Consider the following 18635-nt stretch of genomic DNA (forward strand, 5'->3'; position numbering starts at 1 on the left):
TCAGCTGTGTGGCATTTGAATCTCTCCTGAGCAGGCACACGGCTTACAAGGAACACTGATGTGGAGACATCACAAATAGCTCCTAAATGAAAGTTACACTGAGTTTTCGGTGTACCACTGGGATTCAGTCTCTTTATTTCTTTATATTTTATCTATGATGAAAATAAGTGTTTCCAATGCCCAAAATTTATGGACCACTTCCTCTGATTGTATCAATTTTATTTCCTAGAAAGTTGTAATTTTCAATATTTTGGAACCTGGAAGGAGCTTAAAAGGACTTGATTTTTAAAATGTTTCAGCTGGTGTCTAATCTATTTGTCAGGCTATTGTAATGAATAAGTGGCTTTGCGTTAACAGTCAGAGAAATTGAAAGTAGCATCAGTTGATTCATCCAGGAGCTTGTACAAGGTGTGGGGGACAAGCAGGGGCCTGGTCATTCCCCTCCAGGTAATTTATCTTGAACACTGCTTCCAGCGTCGTCCCTAGCCCCTGTCATTCCTGGCATGGGCATACCTGCTCACAGACATATTACAGGAAGTGAACAATATCACAGTTTGCACCATGAACATCCCTTGCATACCAGCCAAGAACTCTCTCTCTCTATTTGGTCACTTGGCCTTCTTAACTTTTGTGACACCCCTTGGCAAGGTTTCACCTCCATTGCCTGCAGGCAGGGGTGCAGTTAAGGCAGTCAGCAAGCTGCCACGCCATAGACCTCATGCTGACAGTCCTGGCTAAGGTACTCCCTGACCTCCTACAGTGGACAGATCCACATCATATACACATGGGAGTCCTCTTTCTTCGCTCTTCCCAGACAAAACTGTCATCTGTGCTTGGTAGGCTGGGAAGTCCATATGGACAACATCTTAACACAAGGGATGTGGATATCTCAGGAATCCAGGATGCCCATCAATATCATGGAACTTGAAACAGGAGGGCATGCAAATTTTTTCATGCATTCATTTGCTCTCATCCTGATTATTTCAGACATCACCACCATTGTTTTGTACATCAACATACAATGGGGAATGAAATTCTAGCTCTATGCGCAGTTGCAGTCAATATCTGGAACTCTTGCTCTTCCAGTTGCTTCTAGTCACACCAACTAAACTACACGTTCCTTATGTTATTGCTCCTACTCTAGATGCTATACAAAATCCAGTGACACAAGGTGTTCACACTGATTGTCATCTTCAGGTCCAGACAATTCTGGCTCCCTCATCTCCTGCACATCATCTTGTCCACCAGTTACCCAAATTTCCCTGATGTTCTCACTGAGTGCATCAGCAGGATCAAGCATCCCCAATCTACAACCACAGCACTTCAGAGTATGAGGTTTGGTTGCACATTGACCATAGATCATATACATTCCTCAGCAGTACAGGATTGTTTAACAGTAGGAAAGACTCACTGGACAGTTTTAGTGGACTAAGTGGAGATGCTTTTCATCTTGGACCCAAATTAATTGTGTTATACCAGAATCTGCAGAGCTTCCCTTATTCTGGACTATATGCTGTCTTTAAAGGCATTGGGTTTCTTTCTCAGCTCCTTGTGAGTCCACTTGGTGATGATTAGCATGTTCCATACTTCCATGGGGGATGTTTCTGTTTCACGTTAATGGTAGATATTAGAAAGTCCTCCAAACAGCCTGCTCACCTCAAGTGATCATGCCTCAATGGGACCTGAATCTGGTACTTTCCAGTATTACAAAAATTTCTCTTTGCACCAATGGTGTGTTGCTCCATTTCCCTCCTCTCCATGAGTGTCTAAATCCTTGTTGCTATCAATTAAGAAAAAAGGACTGATAAACTTGGAAGACAGGCCATTTTCAGGATTCCGCAAAGATAAGGTCTCCTTACACCTACACCTGAAATCTTTACCAAAAGTCATCTTCCAGTTTTATGTTAACCAGTCCTTTCACTTAGTTGTTCCCCCTCCCACACACACATACAAGCACATACATCTGCGGAAGAATATGGACTCCATTTCCTTAATATCCAACAAGCTTTGACCTTTTACTTGTGAAGAACAAAAACCTTTTCCCACAAGGGTACAGGTTTGCTCCACTAGAATACAAGCAACAACTCTGGCATCCCTTCAGGATATCCCTTTGATAGATTTAAGTATATCAGTCATGTGGGGTTTTGTCCACAAGTTTGCAAAACTCTTTGCCTTGATGCAAGTCATGGTAACAGTTGCTTCCTTTGGAATGATGGTCTTCCACTCAACTTCACACCCTCTTCTCACTTAGGTATGTTTGTCAGTGACCCACAGTAGAATATACTCGGAATCATCACTCAAAGAAGAAAAAAGGAGGTTATTTTCCTGGAGGTTCTTCAAGATGTGTGGTCCTGCCCTTCTTCCCTGCCACATCAGATCTGTCAGTTTTCACAGTGCAGAAGGAACTGGAGCTGCAGTTAGTCCACCTCACTCTTTATCACTCTTTGGCTGTGTCTACACTAAAGAGTTTTGCAGACAAAACTGGAGTTTTGTAGACAAAAGTCACAGAGCGTCGAAACGTGTTTTGTTTGTAGTCGATAGAAACTGTTGACAAAAAAGCCTTATAGGCACTCCAGGGGGCCCTTTTGTTGACAGCAGATCAGAAGATCGATCTGCTTTTATGTGGAGACAGGATCTGTTGACAGAAGTTTTGTTGGAACAACTCTTCCAACAGTCACTCAGACATTTCTTTCAAATTCTGGGCCAATAGTGCACATGTGTAACCCACAATAGAATACAGGCACAGACCACACATCTCAAAAAACTCTCCCAGTTATAGATATGAGATCTCATTGACAATAAATGTAATTGATAGCAGCTTTGTTCACTTTACTCTAAGTTAGTTGAACATTCTTTATCACAAATACTTCCATTCACATTGTGGAAGCTGCGAGGTTAAACAAAATGTGTTAAATTTGATAGTTTTCAAGCTAGTTATTATCCAAATTTTACTAAAAGCAATGCTATTGTGCATGTCCCTTTGTAAGAGTGATACTATATATCTATCATACCATTTCTAGTGGAGATAACTTTGGAATATTTTGAAGGGTGGTTTCGTTGTTGGGTTTTTTTGGCCAAGGGCAACTAATGTTAGTGATCTAAGGAGCTACAGGCAGTTAGCAATATTTGATAGTGAAAGAGGAGCCAACAAACAAAAGTGTTCTCTTAAAAATACTATATTATATTTTCAAGGAGTCAAAAATGGAGCAAAGTACTGGATTAGTTGGAGAGATTGACAGTCTCTTGGGTTTAGAAGAGCTGTAGAACTATACTAACATGAAGGAAGCATCGTTATTCTGCTAAATGTTGTTACACTAAATTCTATAAATCATGTTAGTCGGGGGAAAAAAGGTTTGGTTTTATAGACTTTTTAGGGGTGGTAAAGTAGTCATCTTGAAATATTTCTACTCCCAGTATTTCTTCATCACCATGTCTTAAAACTGTTTGCCAACATCCTTGTAAATCCAGGAATATACTCATTCAGTGTTGTATTTCACCTTCATGTTGTAGTGCTTCTCACTTTCACAGAGCATTTTGTAAATGTAGATATTTATTTTAATTTTGTTGTTACTCTCCATTGTTTAATCCTATAAAACCAGTTATGCTTCTGGGAAGTACTGTTTGTCCTTATCCTTGAAAACCAGAAAATAAAGTTTTTGCCCCATCTTGGCTATTGAAATTCATGGGAGTTGTGTAGGTAAGCATTACAGCTGGCTTTAAAAATCTGAACCACCTCTTTTTGTTGTTCAAGTGATAATTAAGGAAAACAAAGGAGAGGCATTTCTCTCTCCCTATTCCAAAAATTCCAGAATAGCTAAGAGATGTGAAATTGAAGAGAGCAACTGTGCTCTTGTAATTCCTGGTAGAGGAGATGGAGCAACAACTCAGGGATGGATTAAATGTGAGATTAAAACAAATAAAAACTGTGTAATGCCTTTTTTTAAGGTTTCAAGAAGTTTCTCTCTCATAATTACTACGAAGGAGCGGTTTCCTTTCTACCAGCAACACATACATTAGGATCTCCAAGAGATAAAAAAAGATGCAGAACAGGGTAAGATATTTTTCTGTTGGTGCTACAAGGAAACTGATTAAAAAGGGATCAGAACTGGACATTTAAATTTTGATAAACTGTTACATTTTATTTTTTGCATGCTCTAACAAAGAAAAGTAATGCAGAACATTTATTCTTCTTCGAGTGGTCCCCGTGGGTGCTCCACAATGGGTGTCGGGCTCACCCGGTGCCACAGATCGGAAATCTTCCAGCAGTTTCTCCTGGATCGCGCATGCGCCGGCGTGTGCCGCCCCCTGCGCGCCCCCGGCCGTGTGCACGATCTGGTCCCCGCCAGTTCCTTCTCAACCACCATCGGCTACAGACGGAATCCACTCAGGCTAAGGCCAGAGTCAGATTACTTAGTGTTTTTTTTTCCATGTGTAATTTGTTGTTTTCGGTTATTAAACAAAAAAAAAAGAAAAGGAGAGAAAGCAAAGACAAAGAGAATATCAAAAAAAAAAAAAAAGGAAAAAGAGAGGAGAAGAGAAGAGCAGACGTGAAGGCCATTTAGGCCGCCTGCTGCCGCAGGCCGGTGATCACTATTTGGGGTGGAAAGGCACGGATTAAGTGCTAAGTACCCTATTAACAATAAATGACTCACCGCAATGGCCTCTTCAGGTTTTACAAAGCGGGAGTCATGCCATAAAGCTATGCCGGCCTCCGTGCAGCATAGCAAAGGCATCCAATGCCTGGGGGAATTCCAGGCTCCCTTGCTGGAGAAGCCTCACCCAGAACAGCCCGCTGGGTTGCATAAGAGGAGGGCAGTTTTTTCTCTGACCCCCTCAGTGCAGAAATGGAGCAAACTCTCCCTGGCTCGATCCTTGCCGTGCGTTTGCAGCGAGCAGGACGAGCGGAGCACACAGCCACCAGCCGCATACTCAGGCAAGCGGCAGCACACGTGGCAGAGGCTGAGCCTCCGGTCATACAACAGCCGGCACGCACGGCGCCTAGAGCGTCAGCCAGGCAAGCGCCGGAACCGGCGGCACCGCCACAGGCAGCACAGACCCCCGCGGCACCAGTGGTGCAGGGACGCCAGGCACGGAGCCTGCAGGCACCGGAGGGGGATACCCGCGCGGCACCGCAGCTGACAGTGCCGAGATCCCCGGCATGGGAGGGGGCGGTGCCGGCCCCCCAGGGGAGGGGCAAGGCAACATCAAAAACCCGGCACCGCAGTCCATCTCTGGACAGGGCTGCACTGCTGTTAGCATCAAGCCTTCCCCCTGTGATACACACGCCGCACCGAAGGCCTGTGTCTCCACCAGCCCATCCAGAAAAAAGAAACAAACCTCCTTCTCTGTTCCTCCAACCAATGTCACCATGGCTTGGGCCACCTTCACCATTTCTGGGATTGGATCCCCTGGAGTACTGTCACAAGCCAGTTTCACCTCTATCTGTGTTGTTGCGGAGGTCTCGCTCTCCCAGACATCGAGGGTACACACCCCGTGAGTGGTCCAGGTCTCCATCCCCGGACCCTTGCCCATGCTGCCATGGTCGTCCTTATCATGATGGACACAGACAAACCACAGGCCTACACCCAGGGGCAGGTCCCCCTCCAGCCGCTCAATACCCCCGTGGGCACTCCCGATCGGGGACGGAAACACAGTTGTCTCAAGGGGAGTTAATTTTAGAACCCCGAGACTTTACTTCACAATCCTCCAGCGAGCAACTGTACCATCGACTGCAGGAACCCGAGGGTTCGAGGGAGGTTTACCTTAGTGGTTCCTCCTCATCCTCCCCAGATGAGGCCTTGGCCCCCGGGGATGTCTCTCCCCCAGATGACCTTAAACAGTTTTCAGGAGCTGTTTAAAAGGGTGGCTTTCACGCAAGACATTCAAACGGCAGAGGTGCAGGAGAAACATCACAACCTCCTGAAAAATTTGAGACCCCCGGCTTCATCCAAAATTGCTATTCCGCTGGACGAAGCCATTCTGGAGTCAGCCACTACTATATGGCAGACTCCGGCCTCTGTTCCGCCTACGAACAAGAGAGCGGATAAGAAATACTTTGTCCCGGCAAAGGGCATGGAGTTCCTCTTCAGTCACCCACAACCAAATTCTTGGGTGGTCGGGTCGTCCCAGCAGAGGTCAAAGGCTTCTCACTACAAATTGGGGGATGGGACAAAGATGCTAAGAAGCTAGAGCTGTTTGGCAGCAAGGTATATTCCTCTCCTATCCTGCTATTGAGAATGGGAAATTATGGGCACACCTAGCAAACCATAATTTTGATAACAACTCCGGACTTACTCCCCTCATGGATCCACTTCCGGAAGATAAAAAGCCGGTGTTAAAGGCGATTGTTCAAGATGGCTACTCAGCATCACGGACGGGAGTCCGGATTGCCCTGGACGTGGCGGACACGGCGGCACGTTCAACAGCTACAGCAGTGGTCATGCGTAGAGAATCCTGGCCCCAGACGTCGGGTATCTCGAGGGAACTACAGGCGAAGATCGTGGACCTTCCCTTTGATACACAAAAGTTGTTTGCAGACTCAACCGACTCGGTCCCTCACGCCAGTAAGGACTCGAGTGCTACACTTAGAACCTCGGGCATTATACTCCCCCATACAGGAGGGAAGAATTTTATCCTCAGCAAAGACACTATGCTTACAACCACAGCGTGTTCAATATCAACGGGGCTACGGCCCAGGGCGCTATCAATAGCGGCAACAGTACAGAACTCCTAGGCGACGTTCTCAACAAAGCCATACACCCTCGGGTCAGGCCCAAAGGCAACAAGTTTGATGGGTATGTTGGGGGCTGCACTGTCAATACCCTCGCTCAATGCCACTGCCATCTCATGTTCCATCATCACCTCAGACCGTTCCACTCCCAATGGCAAAAGATCACCACAGACATATGGGTGCTGGAGATCATAGCCACGGGTTACGTGATCCCCTCCCAGTCGCTTCCACTGACGAAGCCTCCCACCAGGCCTCACTTCAGGGATGCTGCCACGAGGCGATGCTCAAGCAGAAGGTGACTCACCTTATGTTCATAAGGGCGGTGGAAAAAGTGCTGGAATAATTCCAGGGGAAGGTTTCTATTCACGCTACTTCCTACCAGGGAAGAAAACAGGACACCGGAGGCCCATCTTAGATCTTCGGGGCCTCAACTGTTGCTTCCGCAAGCAGCGTTTTCGGATGATCACAGTTGCCTTGATACTCCCGGCACTGGACGATGGAGACTGGGTTGCAGCACTCAACTTACAAGATGCTTACTTTCATATAACAATCCACCCGGCACACAGACGCTTCCTCCGCTTCACGGTCGGCCAGGAGTGCTTCCAGCACAGGGTTCTTCCGTTTGGCCTCTCCTTGGCCCCCAGAGTCTTTACCAAAACCCTGGCAGTGGTGTCAGCCTACCTGCACAGACGGGGGAGTTTATTTTTCCCATATCTGGGTGACTGCCTCCTAAAAGGGACCTCGAAGGCAGAGGTTTCACGCATGATACGTGTCACAGCGGACACGTTTCTTCGCTGGGCCTAGTTATCAACCTCGCAAAGTCAAAGTCCAAACCCACACAACATACAGAGTTAATAGGGGCACGCATAAACTCTATCACAGCAAGGGTGTACCTACCCGACGCCCGCTTCCGCGCAATCAGTTCGCTGGTGCAAGTCATTACATACAGCCCCACGGTGCCGGTCTTAACGTGCCTACGGCTGCTGGGCCACATAGCGGCAGCGACGTTTGTGGTACGGAATGCCAGGTTGCACATGTCAAGCCTGTAGCATTGGCTGGCAAGCGTTTACAAACTGGCATCCCACACTGTCCACAGGGTGGTGTCGCCCACAACAGAGGTGTGCAGATCCCTGGCGTGGTGGGAAAACCCCGAGAATCTGCTAGTGGTGGTGCCTTTTCACCAACCACAAATTTCTATTTTTCTTACTACTGACACCTCCCACATGGGATGGGGAGCGCACATCGGCGACAAGGTAACGCAAGGGCTATGGTCCCCTGCGGAACAGACACTGCACATATCCATATTGGAGCTCAGAGCAGCGTTCAACGCCTGCAAACGTTTTCGAGATTACCTACATGGCAAAGTAGTCGGGATTCAATACCGACAATACCTCCACTATGTTCTACATCAATCAACAAGGAGGAGCACGATCCTGTGCCCTATGTGCAGAAGCACTTCCGATTATGGAATTGGTGCATCGCCAATAACATAACGTTGAAAGCCTCGTACTTGCTGGGCGCTCACAACGTGAATGCAGATCAGCTGAGCAAGCGCTTCGCAATCACGCATGAATGGCAGATCCGCTCTGATCTGCTACAGTGCATTCTTCGTACATGGGGGTTTTCCCCAGATCGATCTGTTTGCCACCCAGTATAACAAAAAACGGTCCCCAGTACTGCTCCAGGGCAGGAGTGGGGCGGGGGTCCCTGGTCATGTTTTCATGGAAGGGCTCCCTACTTTACGCGTTTCCCCTGCAGCGCTTATCCACAAGGTCTTGCACAAAGCCAGAAGGGAGAGAGCTCGCATGATACTCATAGTCCCGCTTGGGATTGGCAGCAATGGTTTCCCTTGCTTCTGCGCATGTCGGACCGCCCACTGCTCCCTCTACCGGCGGCGCCGGGCTTACTCACGCAGGCTCAAGGGTCCATAGTGCACCCGCACCCTTAGGGTCTGCACCTACAAGCATGGCTAATCCATGGCTCAGCTCCTTAAAGAGCACATGTACGGAGGGAGCACAACAAGTCCCGGAATGTAGCCGAAGGACCTCGACCAGGAGGACTTACAAGCAGAAATGGACTCGATTCACAGCCTGGTGTTCCGCCAAGCAGTTAGCTCCCCTTGACGTTCCTATACCTGTAATACTAGAATACTTATTGGACCTCAAGAAAGGCGGGCTTTCTCTGTCCTTGCTAAAGGTCCACCTCGCCACTATATCAGCCTTTCGGCATACAGAGGAAGGGCCCACGGTATTCGCCCATCCTATCGTTACCAGGTTCTTGAAGGGGCTGGTAAACCTGTACCCCCCCCCTCAGAACCGCTTCCACTATCATGGAATTTGGACTTGGTGCTCAACACACTATCGGGTCCACCTTTTTGACCCATTAGCCACAGTTCCCATACGTCTCCTTACGATAAAAACAACCTTCCTCTTTGCAACTACCTCAGCCTGCAGGGTGAGTGAGCTCGCGGCAGTGATGGCAACGCCGCACTGCACAGTATTCTCAAAGGAGGCGGTAACCTTAAGGCTGCGCCCAGCCTTTGTTCCAAAAGTCTCTTCGGAGTCCAATCTTAACGAGCCAATAGTTTTACCCTAGTTTTACCCGAAGCCTCACAGCTCCGGCAAGGAGGCACGCCTGCATCTCCTAGATGTGAGGAGGGCGTTGGCCTTCTACACAGACAGAACTAAGTCCTTCCGGAAAACGGACAGCCTTCTAGTCTCTCTTGCTCCCGGGTCAAGAGGAGAAGGTCTCTCTTCCCGGAGAATCTCAAAGCACATTGTGTCCTGTATAAAAATGTGCTTCGAACTTCGAAAGACTCCTTTGCTGGCCCCGCCCAGGGCTCACTCCACCAGGGCGGTGGCGGCGTCAACAGCCTTCTTCAAGGGCATCACGTTAACAGACATCTGTAGAGCGGTGACCTGGTCATCCTATGACACCTTCGCCAAACATTATGCCCTGCCTCGGGTATTCTAAGAGAATACCCGTCTGTCGACAGCAGTCCTATCAGGGGCAAGCTGCACATAAACCGATTACCCACCTCCTTACTTGGGTTACTGCTGGGTAGTCGGCTATTGTGGAGCACCCACGGGGACCACTCGAAGAAGAAAGAGAAGTTACTCACCTGTAGTAATGATGGTTCTTCGAGATGTGTCCCCGTGGGTGCTCCACCACCCGCCCATCCTCCCCGCTTCGGATCTCTGTCTGGTGTTATTCAGGAGCATCCGAGGTGGTTGGTCAAGGAACTGGCGGGGACCGGATCGTGCACGCGGCTGGGGGCACGCAGGGGGGCGGCGCGTGCCGGCGCATGCACAATCCAGGAGAAACTGCTGGAAGATTTCTGATCTGCGGCGCCGGGCGAGCCCGACACCTATTGTGGAGCACCCACGGGGACACATCTCCAAGAACCATCGTTACTACAGGTGAAGGCACTTTTGTTTTCTTCATATCTAGAAACGGTATGGAAGAGAGAAGTTGTGTAAGAGATGAGTAAGGGCAGTTCCTTAGTTATAAAATGGACCATTTAATTTTCCTGGATCAATAGACAAACTCTTCAAAACAATACAGTAAGGTCTCAGAGTATGCGACCCCGCTCTGACGTGTCGAACCCCTATTCCTATTGTAAACTGTGTACCATGATTTCCAGTTCTGCTTAAGTCACTCCCCCTGCCCTGGCTTAATCTTCCTCAGCTCTGAACAGCCCCAGAGCAGCTCCCCTCCAGCTCCACTCGCCACCCACATGCCCATGCCTGGCTCTGGCTTACCACCACACTCACGTGGCTCTAGCTCACCCCCCGGCTCAGTTTAAACTGCCCGCAAGCCGCTTTGATTCAAGCCGTCAACGCTGCCCTGCGCGGCTCCGGTGCAACCCCCGGACGGCTCACAAGCCACCTGCTTGTCCCCCCTGTCCCATGTGGCTCCGGTGCAAACCCCCTGCCAGCTCACAAGCCACCTGCCTCCCTCCCCCTGCAGCTCCGGTGCAAGCCCCCCCCCACCCCACATGCCTCCACTGCAAACCCTGCTGACTCACAAGCTGCCCACCTCCCTCCCCACCCCCATGACCCCAGTGCAACCCCTCAGCTCACAAGTTGCCCACCCATCCAGTCCCACCCCACACGGCTCCAGTGCAGCCCCCTGCCAGCTCAATTCCCCATCCCCCTGCAGCCCAGATCACCACCCGCGCACAGTTCCAGCTCAACTCCACCCCTCACACCCCTGCAGCCCTAACCCACCCCAGGCTTAACCCAGCCCAACTGCCACCCACAGCCCAGGACTTACCTTTCTGCTGCTTCCCTGGCTGCAGAACGTCTTCTGCCTGGGAAAAAGCCGGACCCCCACTTATGCGAAATCCAGGTATACACGAGGGAGTGTGGAATGGAGCCCTTGCGTATTCTGAGACCTTACTATAAGAAACCCTAGAATTTACTTGTGTTGCAGAAACGTGTCTATTGACTTGCTGACTTATTTTATCCTGCATTATTAAAGGAAGCAAAATAAAACCATAACAAAGAGCTCAGTTACCCAAAAGAAATTTGGGAGCGCATGTTATATAAATGCTAGCAAAAGGCAAATCCAAATGCCTTCTGGCTTCTGCAAGCAAGAAAGTAATTACACTATGGCTACGTCTACACGTGCAGCCAACATCGAAATAGCTTATTTCGATGTTGTGACATCGAAATAGTCTGTTTCGATGAATAACGTCTACACGTCCTCCAGGGCCGGCAACGTCGATGTTCAACTTCGACGTTGCTCAGCCCAACATCGAAATAGGCGCAGCGAGGGAACGTCTACACGTCAAAGTAGCACACATCGAAATAGGGATGCCAGGCACAGCTGCAGACAGGGTCTCAGGGCGGACTCAACAGCCAGCCGCTCCCTTAAAGGGCCCCTCCCAGACACAGTTGCACTAAACAACACAAGATACACAGAGCTGACAACTGGTTGCAGACCCTGTGCCTGCAGCATAGATCCCCAGCTGCCGCAGAAGCAGCCAGAAGCCCTGGGTTAAGGGCTGCTGCCCACGGTGACCATAGAGCCCCGCAGGGGCTGGAGAGAGAGCATCTCTCAAGCCCCCAGCTGATGGCCGCCATGGAGGACCCAGCAATTTCGACGTTGCGGGACGCGGATCGTCTACACGGTCCCTACTTCGACGTTGAACGTCGAAGTAGGGCGCTATTCCTATCTCCTCATGAGGTTAGCGACTTCGACGTCTCGCCGCCTAACGTCGAAGTTAACTTCGAAATAGCGCCCGACACGTGTAGACGCGACGGGCGCTATTTCGAAGTTGGTGCCGCTACTTCAAAGTAGTGTGCACGTGTAGACGCAGCTTATGAGGCCCGGATCCTGGGAAGACTGAAGCAGATGAGTAGTCCCATTGAGGTAAAAATCTTCACAGTTATCATAAGATGACTGTTGAGGTAAATGTGGCTACAGACAGTTCAGAATTGGGAGCTTGGTTAATTCCCACTGAAATAAATGACAAAACTCAACTATTTTAACTGGGGACAGGATACCCTAAACCGGGAGAACGTATTTTAATTGATCCTAGTTTCCTTTTTTCCAATTGTAATAGTTTTGGTCTATGTTAGAACTGTTGTTGTCAGTAGTCATTGAGGCCTAAGAATCTGTTACAGGTTGCACCTTCCTGGTCTGACATGGTCAGGACCTGACCAGTGCCAAACAAATGAATTTTCTGGACATGGGGAGGTGCCCTGCCACCTGCCCCTGCCCAGACTACAGATGTTGCCAGACCAGAGAGTGCCAGTTTTAGGAGGTGCAGCGTGTACTGGCTTTGAGATAACAGACCTGGGTCTTCGATTTCAGACAATAGAGGCTCATGTCTTCCTATCCAGGCATCCTGGGTCCCATCCATGCTGCCAAAGACCGGCGCTTAAAGCATCCTGTCCCACTCTGGCATTAGCATATAGCAGTCCTTCTCAAATGTGATGGGCAATTTTAATGAAGCATAACATAGGCAGTAGAATACTGTCATGTTGGGATCTTACTAAATTCCATAATTTTGTGCAGACATTTTTCTTTGAAGTGGCATTTTTAGGTGTTTCTTTTCCATTTAAATATGTTGAACCTGAAAATAACTGTGAAACTAAGAAATCCTGTAAAAGCTAAACAAGAGTTTCCAAACATATTTACAAAAAAAAAAAAAAGGCTGTCTGAAATGACTTTCCTCAGCCCTTGACATTGCTGTTAATGAGCCCCCTCCCATAAGACTTAATATAAGCCCTGGTCCTGCAGTCCAATCCATGAAGACAGATCTTCATTGAAATCAGTGAGGCTGGGCATGGGCACAAGAATCCATCTGCATAGCTGCATTTGGAGCACAAGGATCATGGAGGGGGTTATACTGTACTTGTGTTCGTAATCCTGTATCTGTGCTCTGCTGTAGAGTTTTGGAAGTACATTACAGATCTCTTGAAATGGCAGCTGAGTTTGATTCTGATCATAAGCAGAAAATACAAGTTTAGTGTGACTTTGCATAGTTTAAGTACAGTAAACCTTCAAAATGCGCGATTTTGTGTTGCGCTTAACTCACATTAATGCGAGTTGAGTGCAACTCAAAATCCCTTGGCCCTAGTTCAGAGTTCCCTGCCACTCCAGCTCAGTCCCTGCAGCCTTGCTCACCACCCCTGTACATGTCTCCAGCTCCAGCTCACCACCCCCATGTGTGGCTCTGACTCAACCCTCTGGCCCCAGTTCAACCCCCCCCCGTCCTGCGCATGGCTCCGGCTCACCAACCCCACGTATGGCTCTGGAACACACACAGCCTTCCTGCAGCCTTACTCTACCTGCCCCCGCTCCCACAGCCCCAACCCACTGCCAGGCTTAACCCTCCCAGCTCCAGGACTTCCCTTTCCAAAGGAGTTCCAGGTGCTCCTGCTTCCCTGGCTGCAGCATTCATCTGGAGGACCAACACCCCCCCACCACACACACACACCTGATGTGAAATTTGAGTTATGCAAGGGTGTGTGGGAATGCAACCCTCACATAACTTGAGGGGCTACTGTATTAAAATAATCCATTACTGTGTATGTATCCCTTTTACAGGCTGGATATTTCTTGCACAGACTTCTTCAATTTAAATCCAAGCTTTGAACTCTGTGTGAAGTACTTGGAATCTCTGTATGCTAAAGAATAATGAATGTAGGTCACCGGTAAAAGTTACATATTTAGATAGTTGAGGAAAAGAAACACTAACACAGAACAATATTTTTGTTTTTCAGATGCTACATTTGCAGGCAGAGTAAGCATCAACCTGCAGCGCAAGAGAAGAACTATGAATTAGCACATAATGGTAACATACTATACTGACAAATATGAAGAATAGGTAGTGCAGTTGTTCTCTAACTATGGGTTATAACCAAAAAGTGGATTGTCACCTCCATTTTACTAAGGTTGCCAAGGCTGCTTTTGACTTGCTTGGGTCCACGACTGAAGGTTAAGACCATCACCCAGAGCCAAAGTGAAATTTGGGTGCACTCAGGCTTCCGTTCCTTCTCCTGGAATCGCATATTTTGTTATTTGAAGGCGTTCACAATACAATGAAATTTTGAGAATCCCTGGTATAGTGTTGCATTACAAAAAACTCTTAAATACCTAGATGAGCTTCACTTTGGTTTAACTGTTATAAACTTGCCAAGAACTCAGGATTCTAGCTGAAAAGAAGAATTTAAAGAAAAACCATTAAGATATCATCACCCTTCTAATAAATATATTGATTCCTTCAGCGGTTCAGTGGATCAGGCTTTTCTGCCTGAGAAGATGAGTTTATTTTGTGGTCTCATCTAAATCCTAAATCTGAACTCTTGATCACAAAAAAAAAAAAAAAAAAACCTTAATTGGCAAACCCTGAGCTAGTATGGAAGCTGATTTGCCTCCTAGATAGATGTCAGAGCAGATTGGAGTGAGTTTTGTCTTTTTTCAGCATTGAAGTTCATCCCAAATAAACAGTTATATATTTTAAAAATCAAAATTATCACACTACAAACATGGACTATTAACAATCTACTTCACATCTTTCCCTGTGGCATCCTACCAGATTGCATGTGATGGTCCTAATTTTCTAAATAACACTGATAAGCGAAGAGGAATAATCTGTTAATCTTGGTTTAAGACCATAAGAACAGCCATACTGGGTCAGACCAAAGGTCCATCTAGCTCAGTATCCTGTCTGCTGACAGTAGCCAATGCCAGGTGCCCCAGAGAAGGTGAACCGAAGACAATGATCAAGCGATTTGTCTCCTGCCATCCATCTCCCGCCTTCGACAAAAGGCTAGGCACCATACCTTACCCCCTCGCTAATAGCCATCTATGGACCTAACCTCCAAATATTTATCGAGCTCTTTTTTAAATTCTGTTAGAGTCCTGGCCTTCACAGCATCCTTTGGTAAGGAGTTCCACAGGTTGACTGTGTGCTATGTGAAGAAAAACTCTTTTATTAGTTTTGAAGCTGCTACCCATTAGTTTCATTTGTTGTCCTCTAGTTCTTATATTATGGGAACAAGTAAATAACTTTTCTGTATTCACTTTTTCCACACCATTCATGATTTTATACACCTCTATCATATCGCCCCTCAGTCTCTCCTTTTCTAGACTGAAAAGTCCCAGTCTCTCTAGCCTCTCTTCATATGGGACCCATTCCAAACCCTTAATCATTTTAGTTGCCCTTTTCTGAACCTTTTCTAATGCCAATATATATTTTTTTTGGTTTCAAGGGTTGTCATAGCCGGGGGTGGTAGTGGGGATAAGCTCCCACTATCTATAAAATGCTCCCATGGCGTGCATCTCCAATAGCCTCTGACAACCGAAGTCCAGCTCCTGGCCTTCACGTGTGGCTTAGTTTCTAAGCCCGGCGAAACTGTTTGCACTGACAGGAGAAGGGGCGAAGGCGGGTGACTGGTGCCTTCAAACCAGCTGCTTCAGACAGATGGGGCTCGTCAGCCTAGGAAGGCTGTCCACCTAGGAGAAGGAAACTCTGATTTAAAACCTTCACTGCGTTGCAGCGATACCTAGTCATGGGAACGGCTTCGGGAGTAAACCCCGAGGAAAAGTCCGGACATGGAGCCCCTAAGGCAGTTTGAGGTTGTGCTCAATCTCACTCTGGCAGCTCCTGTGACAACATTGGTGCCAAGCTGTACTGTCTCTTACCTTTCCCTTGGATTACATCAGTGGCGTGGAGAGGGAGAACCTGCTGCTGGGCATCAGCTGGTTCTTCAAACTTACTTGCCCAGGCCTGCGCCCTGGAGAGGACACTCCAGCATCGCTTTCTGAGTGGTGACACAACACGGGAAGCAGCAGATACCGGTATTTAGCCACTGCACTCGATTGGCATAGAGTGAGGTGCCAGGGGTTGCTTCCAACGGTGAGAGAGGTCTTTGGATCTCATAGGGCAGCTACTGCCCACCTCAAGCTGGGCAGCCCCCAGCCAAGTAGGTGCTGCCTCACCACGGTCCACTTGCTCCACTGGGTGTGTGGGGTTAGGGACTCACCGACAGGTGGATCGTTAACCTTACACCAGGCAAAGCAAACAAGCAACAAAATAATCCAGCCTTCAGACTGGGCACATGGAATGTAAGGACCATGACTCCGGGCCTTAGGGAAGACCTACAGAGCATTAGTAACCCCCGGAAGACGGCAGTCATTAACAATGAGCTGAGAAGACTGCGGATGGACATCGTGGCCCTCCAGGAAGCAAGGCTATCGTCCTCTGGATGTCTCAGGGAGAAAGACTTTTCTATTTTCTGGCATGGGAGGCCTCCAGAAGAGACCAGGGAACATGGTGTTGGCTTCGCAATCAGAAACAGCCTGGTTGGCTCAGTCATACCACCAAATGTAGGAACTGAGAGAGTGCTGAAAATCCAGCTTCAAACACCAGTGGGCATGGTCAACATCTTCAGCATCTATGTGCCTACTTTAACTTCTGCCCAGGAAGTTAAAGACAAGTTCTATGATGAACTTAGCAATGCCATCAGTGAGGTACCTTCCCACGAGCTGCTATTCATCCTTGGCGACTTCAGCACCAGAGTTGGCAGCGATCATCACAGCTGGCCATCCTGTCTGGGACAGTTTGGAACAGGGAAGATGAATGAAACCGGACAGCGCCTCCTTAAACTCTGCTCCCAACATGACCTCTGCGTAACCAATACCTTCTTCAACGTCAAACCCCAGCACGATGTTTCATGGCGACACCCAAGATCGAAACATTGGCACCAGCTTGACCTTGTCCTCACCAAATGCAGCCGTTTAGGTAATGTCAGGGTGACAGGTAGCTACCACAGCGCAGACTGTGACGCTGACCATTTGCTCGTGTGTAGTAAGGTGCACATCCAGCCGTGAAGATTCTTTCGCCCCAAAAAGGAAGGGAGGCCGCGCATTGACCCTGGCAAATCTCATGACCCTTCAAAAGTACGCGAGTTTGTCCAAGCACTTGAAGAGGCCTTGCCCCGCCCAGACGACACTGATATCAGCAAGAGTTGGGAACAACTATGGAACACTGTCTATAATACTGCGATATCTACCTTTGGGAAGAAGACAGTCAAGTCTGCTGATGGGTTTGAAGCCCACACTGAAATGCTGACACCCCTGATTGAGAAGAAGAGACAGGCACTGGCTGCATACAGGTCCTCTCCCAGTGAGGTGAACCTGCAGGTGCTCCGGTCTGCTCGGAGTTGAGTGCATCAGGTTGCTCGGCGGTGTGCCAACGATTACTGGCTCCCACTCTGCTCCAAGATTCAGCAGGCTGCGGACACTGGTAACATGGAAGGTGTGTACAATGGGATCAAGCAGGCCATCGGTCCATCACAAAGAAAGGCTGCTCCACTTAAGTCAGCCGCAGGCGAGGTCTTGAAGGACAGAACCAAGCAGATGGAACGCTGGGTGGAACACTACTCACAGTTGTACGCCAGAGAGACCGTAGTTACAGAGAGAGCCCTGAATGCCATCGAGCCTCTGCCCACCATGACTGAACTCGATGCTGAGCCCACCTTGGAGGAACTCAGCAATGTGCTAAAAGCACTCTCTTCTGGAAGAGCCCCAGGGAAAGACGGTATTCCCTCAGAAATCCTCAAATGTGCCAATGGTACCCTGGTTTCAGAGCTGCATGGAATACTTTGCCAATGCTGGAGAGAAGGCGGCGTACCGCAAAATATGAGGGATGCAAACATCGTTACTGTCTACAAGAACAAGGGTGACAAAAGCGATTGGTAACAACTATTCTTCTTCGAGTGTCCCCGTGGGTGCTCCACAATAGGTGACGGGCTTGCCCGGCGCTGCAGATCGGATCTTCCAAGCAGTTTCTGCCGGACCGCGCATGCGCCGGCGCGCGCCGCTCCCTTGCGCGCTCCTGGCCATGTGCACAATCCGGTCCCCGCCAGTTCCTCTTAACCGCCGTCGGCTGCAGACGGAATCCGACTAGGCTAAGGCCAAATAGCGTATTCAACGACTTTATCTGTTTTTCTTTGAAGTTTTTTCAGGTACTTAGGCTACTACAAGTTAGCCGGTTGTTATTTTGCAAAAAAAAAACCAACAACAAACAAACTACGAGCGGGACAGCTTCAGTCCAGTCCCAGTAACAAGCGCCGGAGGCCAGGAGCTAGGGCCATCAGCCCTCCTGCTGAGGCAGGCCATCAGACGGGGAAAACGGCACAAAGAAGGTGCTAAGTACCTGCTTAAAAACTCAGACTCACCAACAATGTCCTCTTCAGGCTTTAAAAAATGTGAGTCCTGCCGAGAGGCGATGCCAGCGTCCGATGGGCACAGTCTATGCATAAGGTGCCTGGGGGAGTCCCATGTGGCACAGAAATGCGCCTTCTGTGCTAAATTAACGACCAGAGCACGGAGAGACAGGGAGATGCGGATTAAAATGCTGCTTCTTGATAAGGCCCTCCAGCCAGAC

General features: G+C 48.6%; 1 protein-coding gene across 4 annotated transcripts in view; it reads left to right on the plus strand.

Moving 5' to 3' along the window:
• Positions 1 to 18635, plus strand: part of CERK (ceramide kinase) — a 131985-nt gene that overhangs the window by 87565 nt on the left and 25785 nt on the right. For all 4 annotated transcript variants that reach the window (XM_075015922.1, XM_075015932.1, XM_075015940.1 and 1 more), the window contains 2 exons: positions 3946 to 4051; positions 13966 to 14036. In XM_075015922.1, the coding sequence (XP_074872023.1) occupies positions 3946 to 4051; positions 13966 to 14036 (177 nt within the window). The remainder of the gene's footprint in view (positions 1 to 3945; positions 4052 to 13965; positions 14037 to 18635) is intronic.

This window comes from Carettochelys insculpta, chromosome 1, assembly GCF_033958435.1.
Source record: "Carettochelys insculpta isolate YL-2023 chromosome 1, ASM3395843v1, whole genome shotgun sequence".
Classification (NCBI taxonomy): domain Eukaryota; kingdom Metazoa; phylum Chordata; order Testudines; family Carettochelyidae; genus Carettochelys; species Carettochelys insculpta.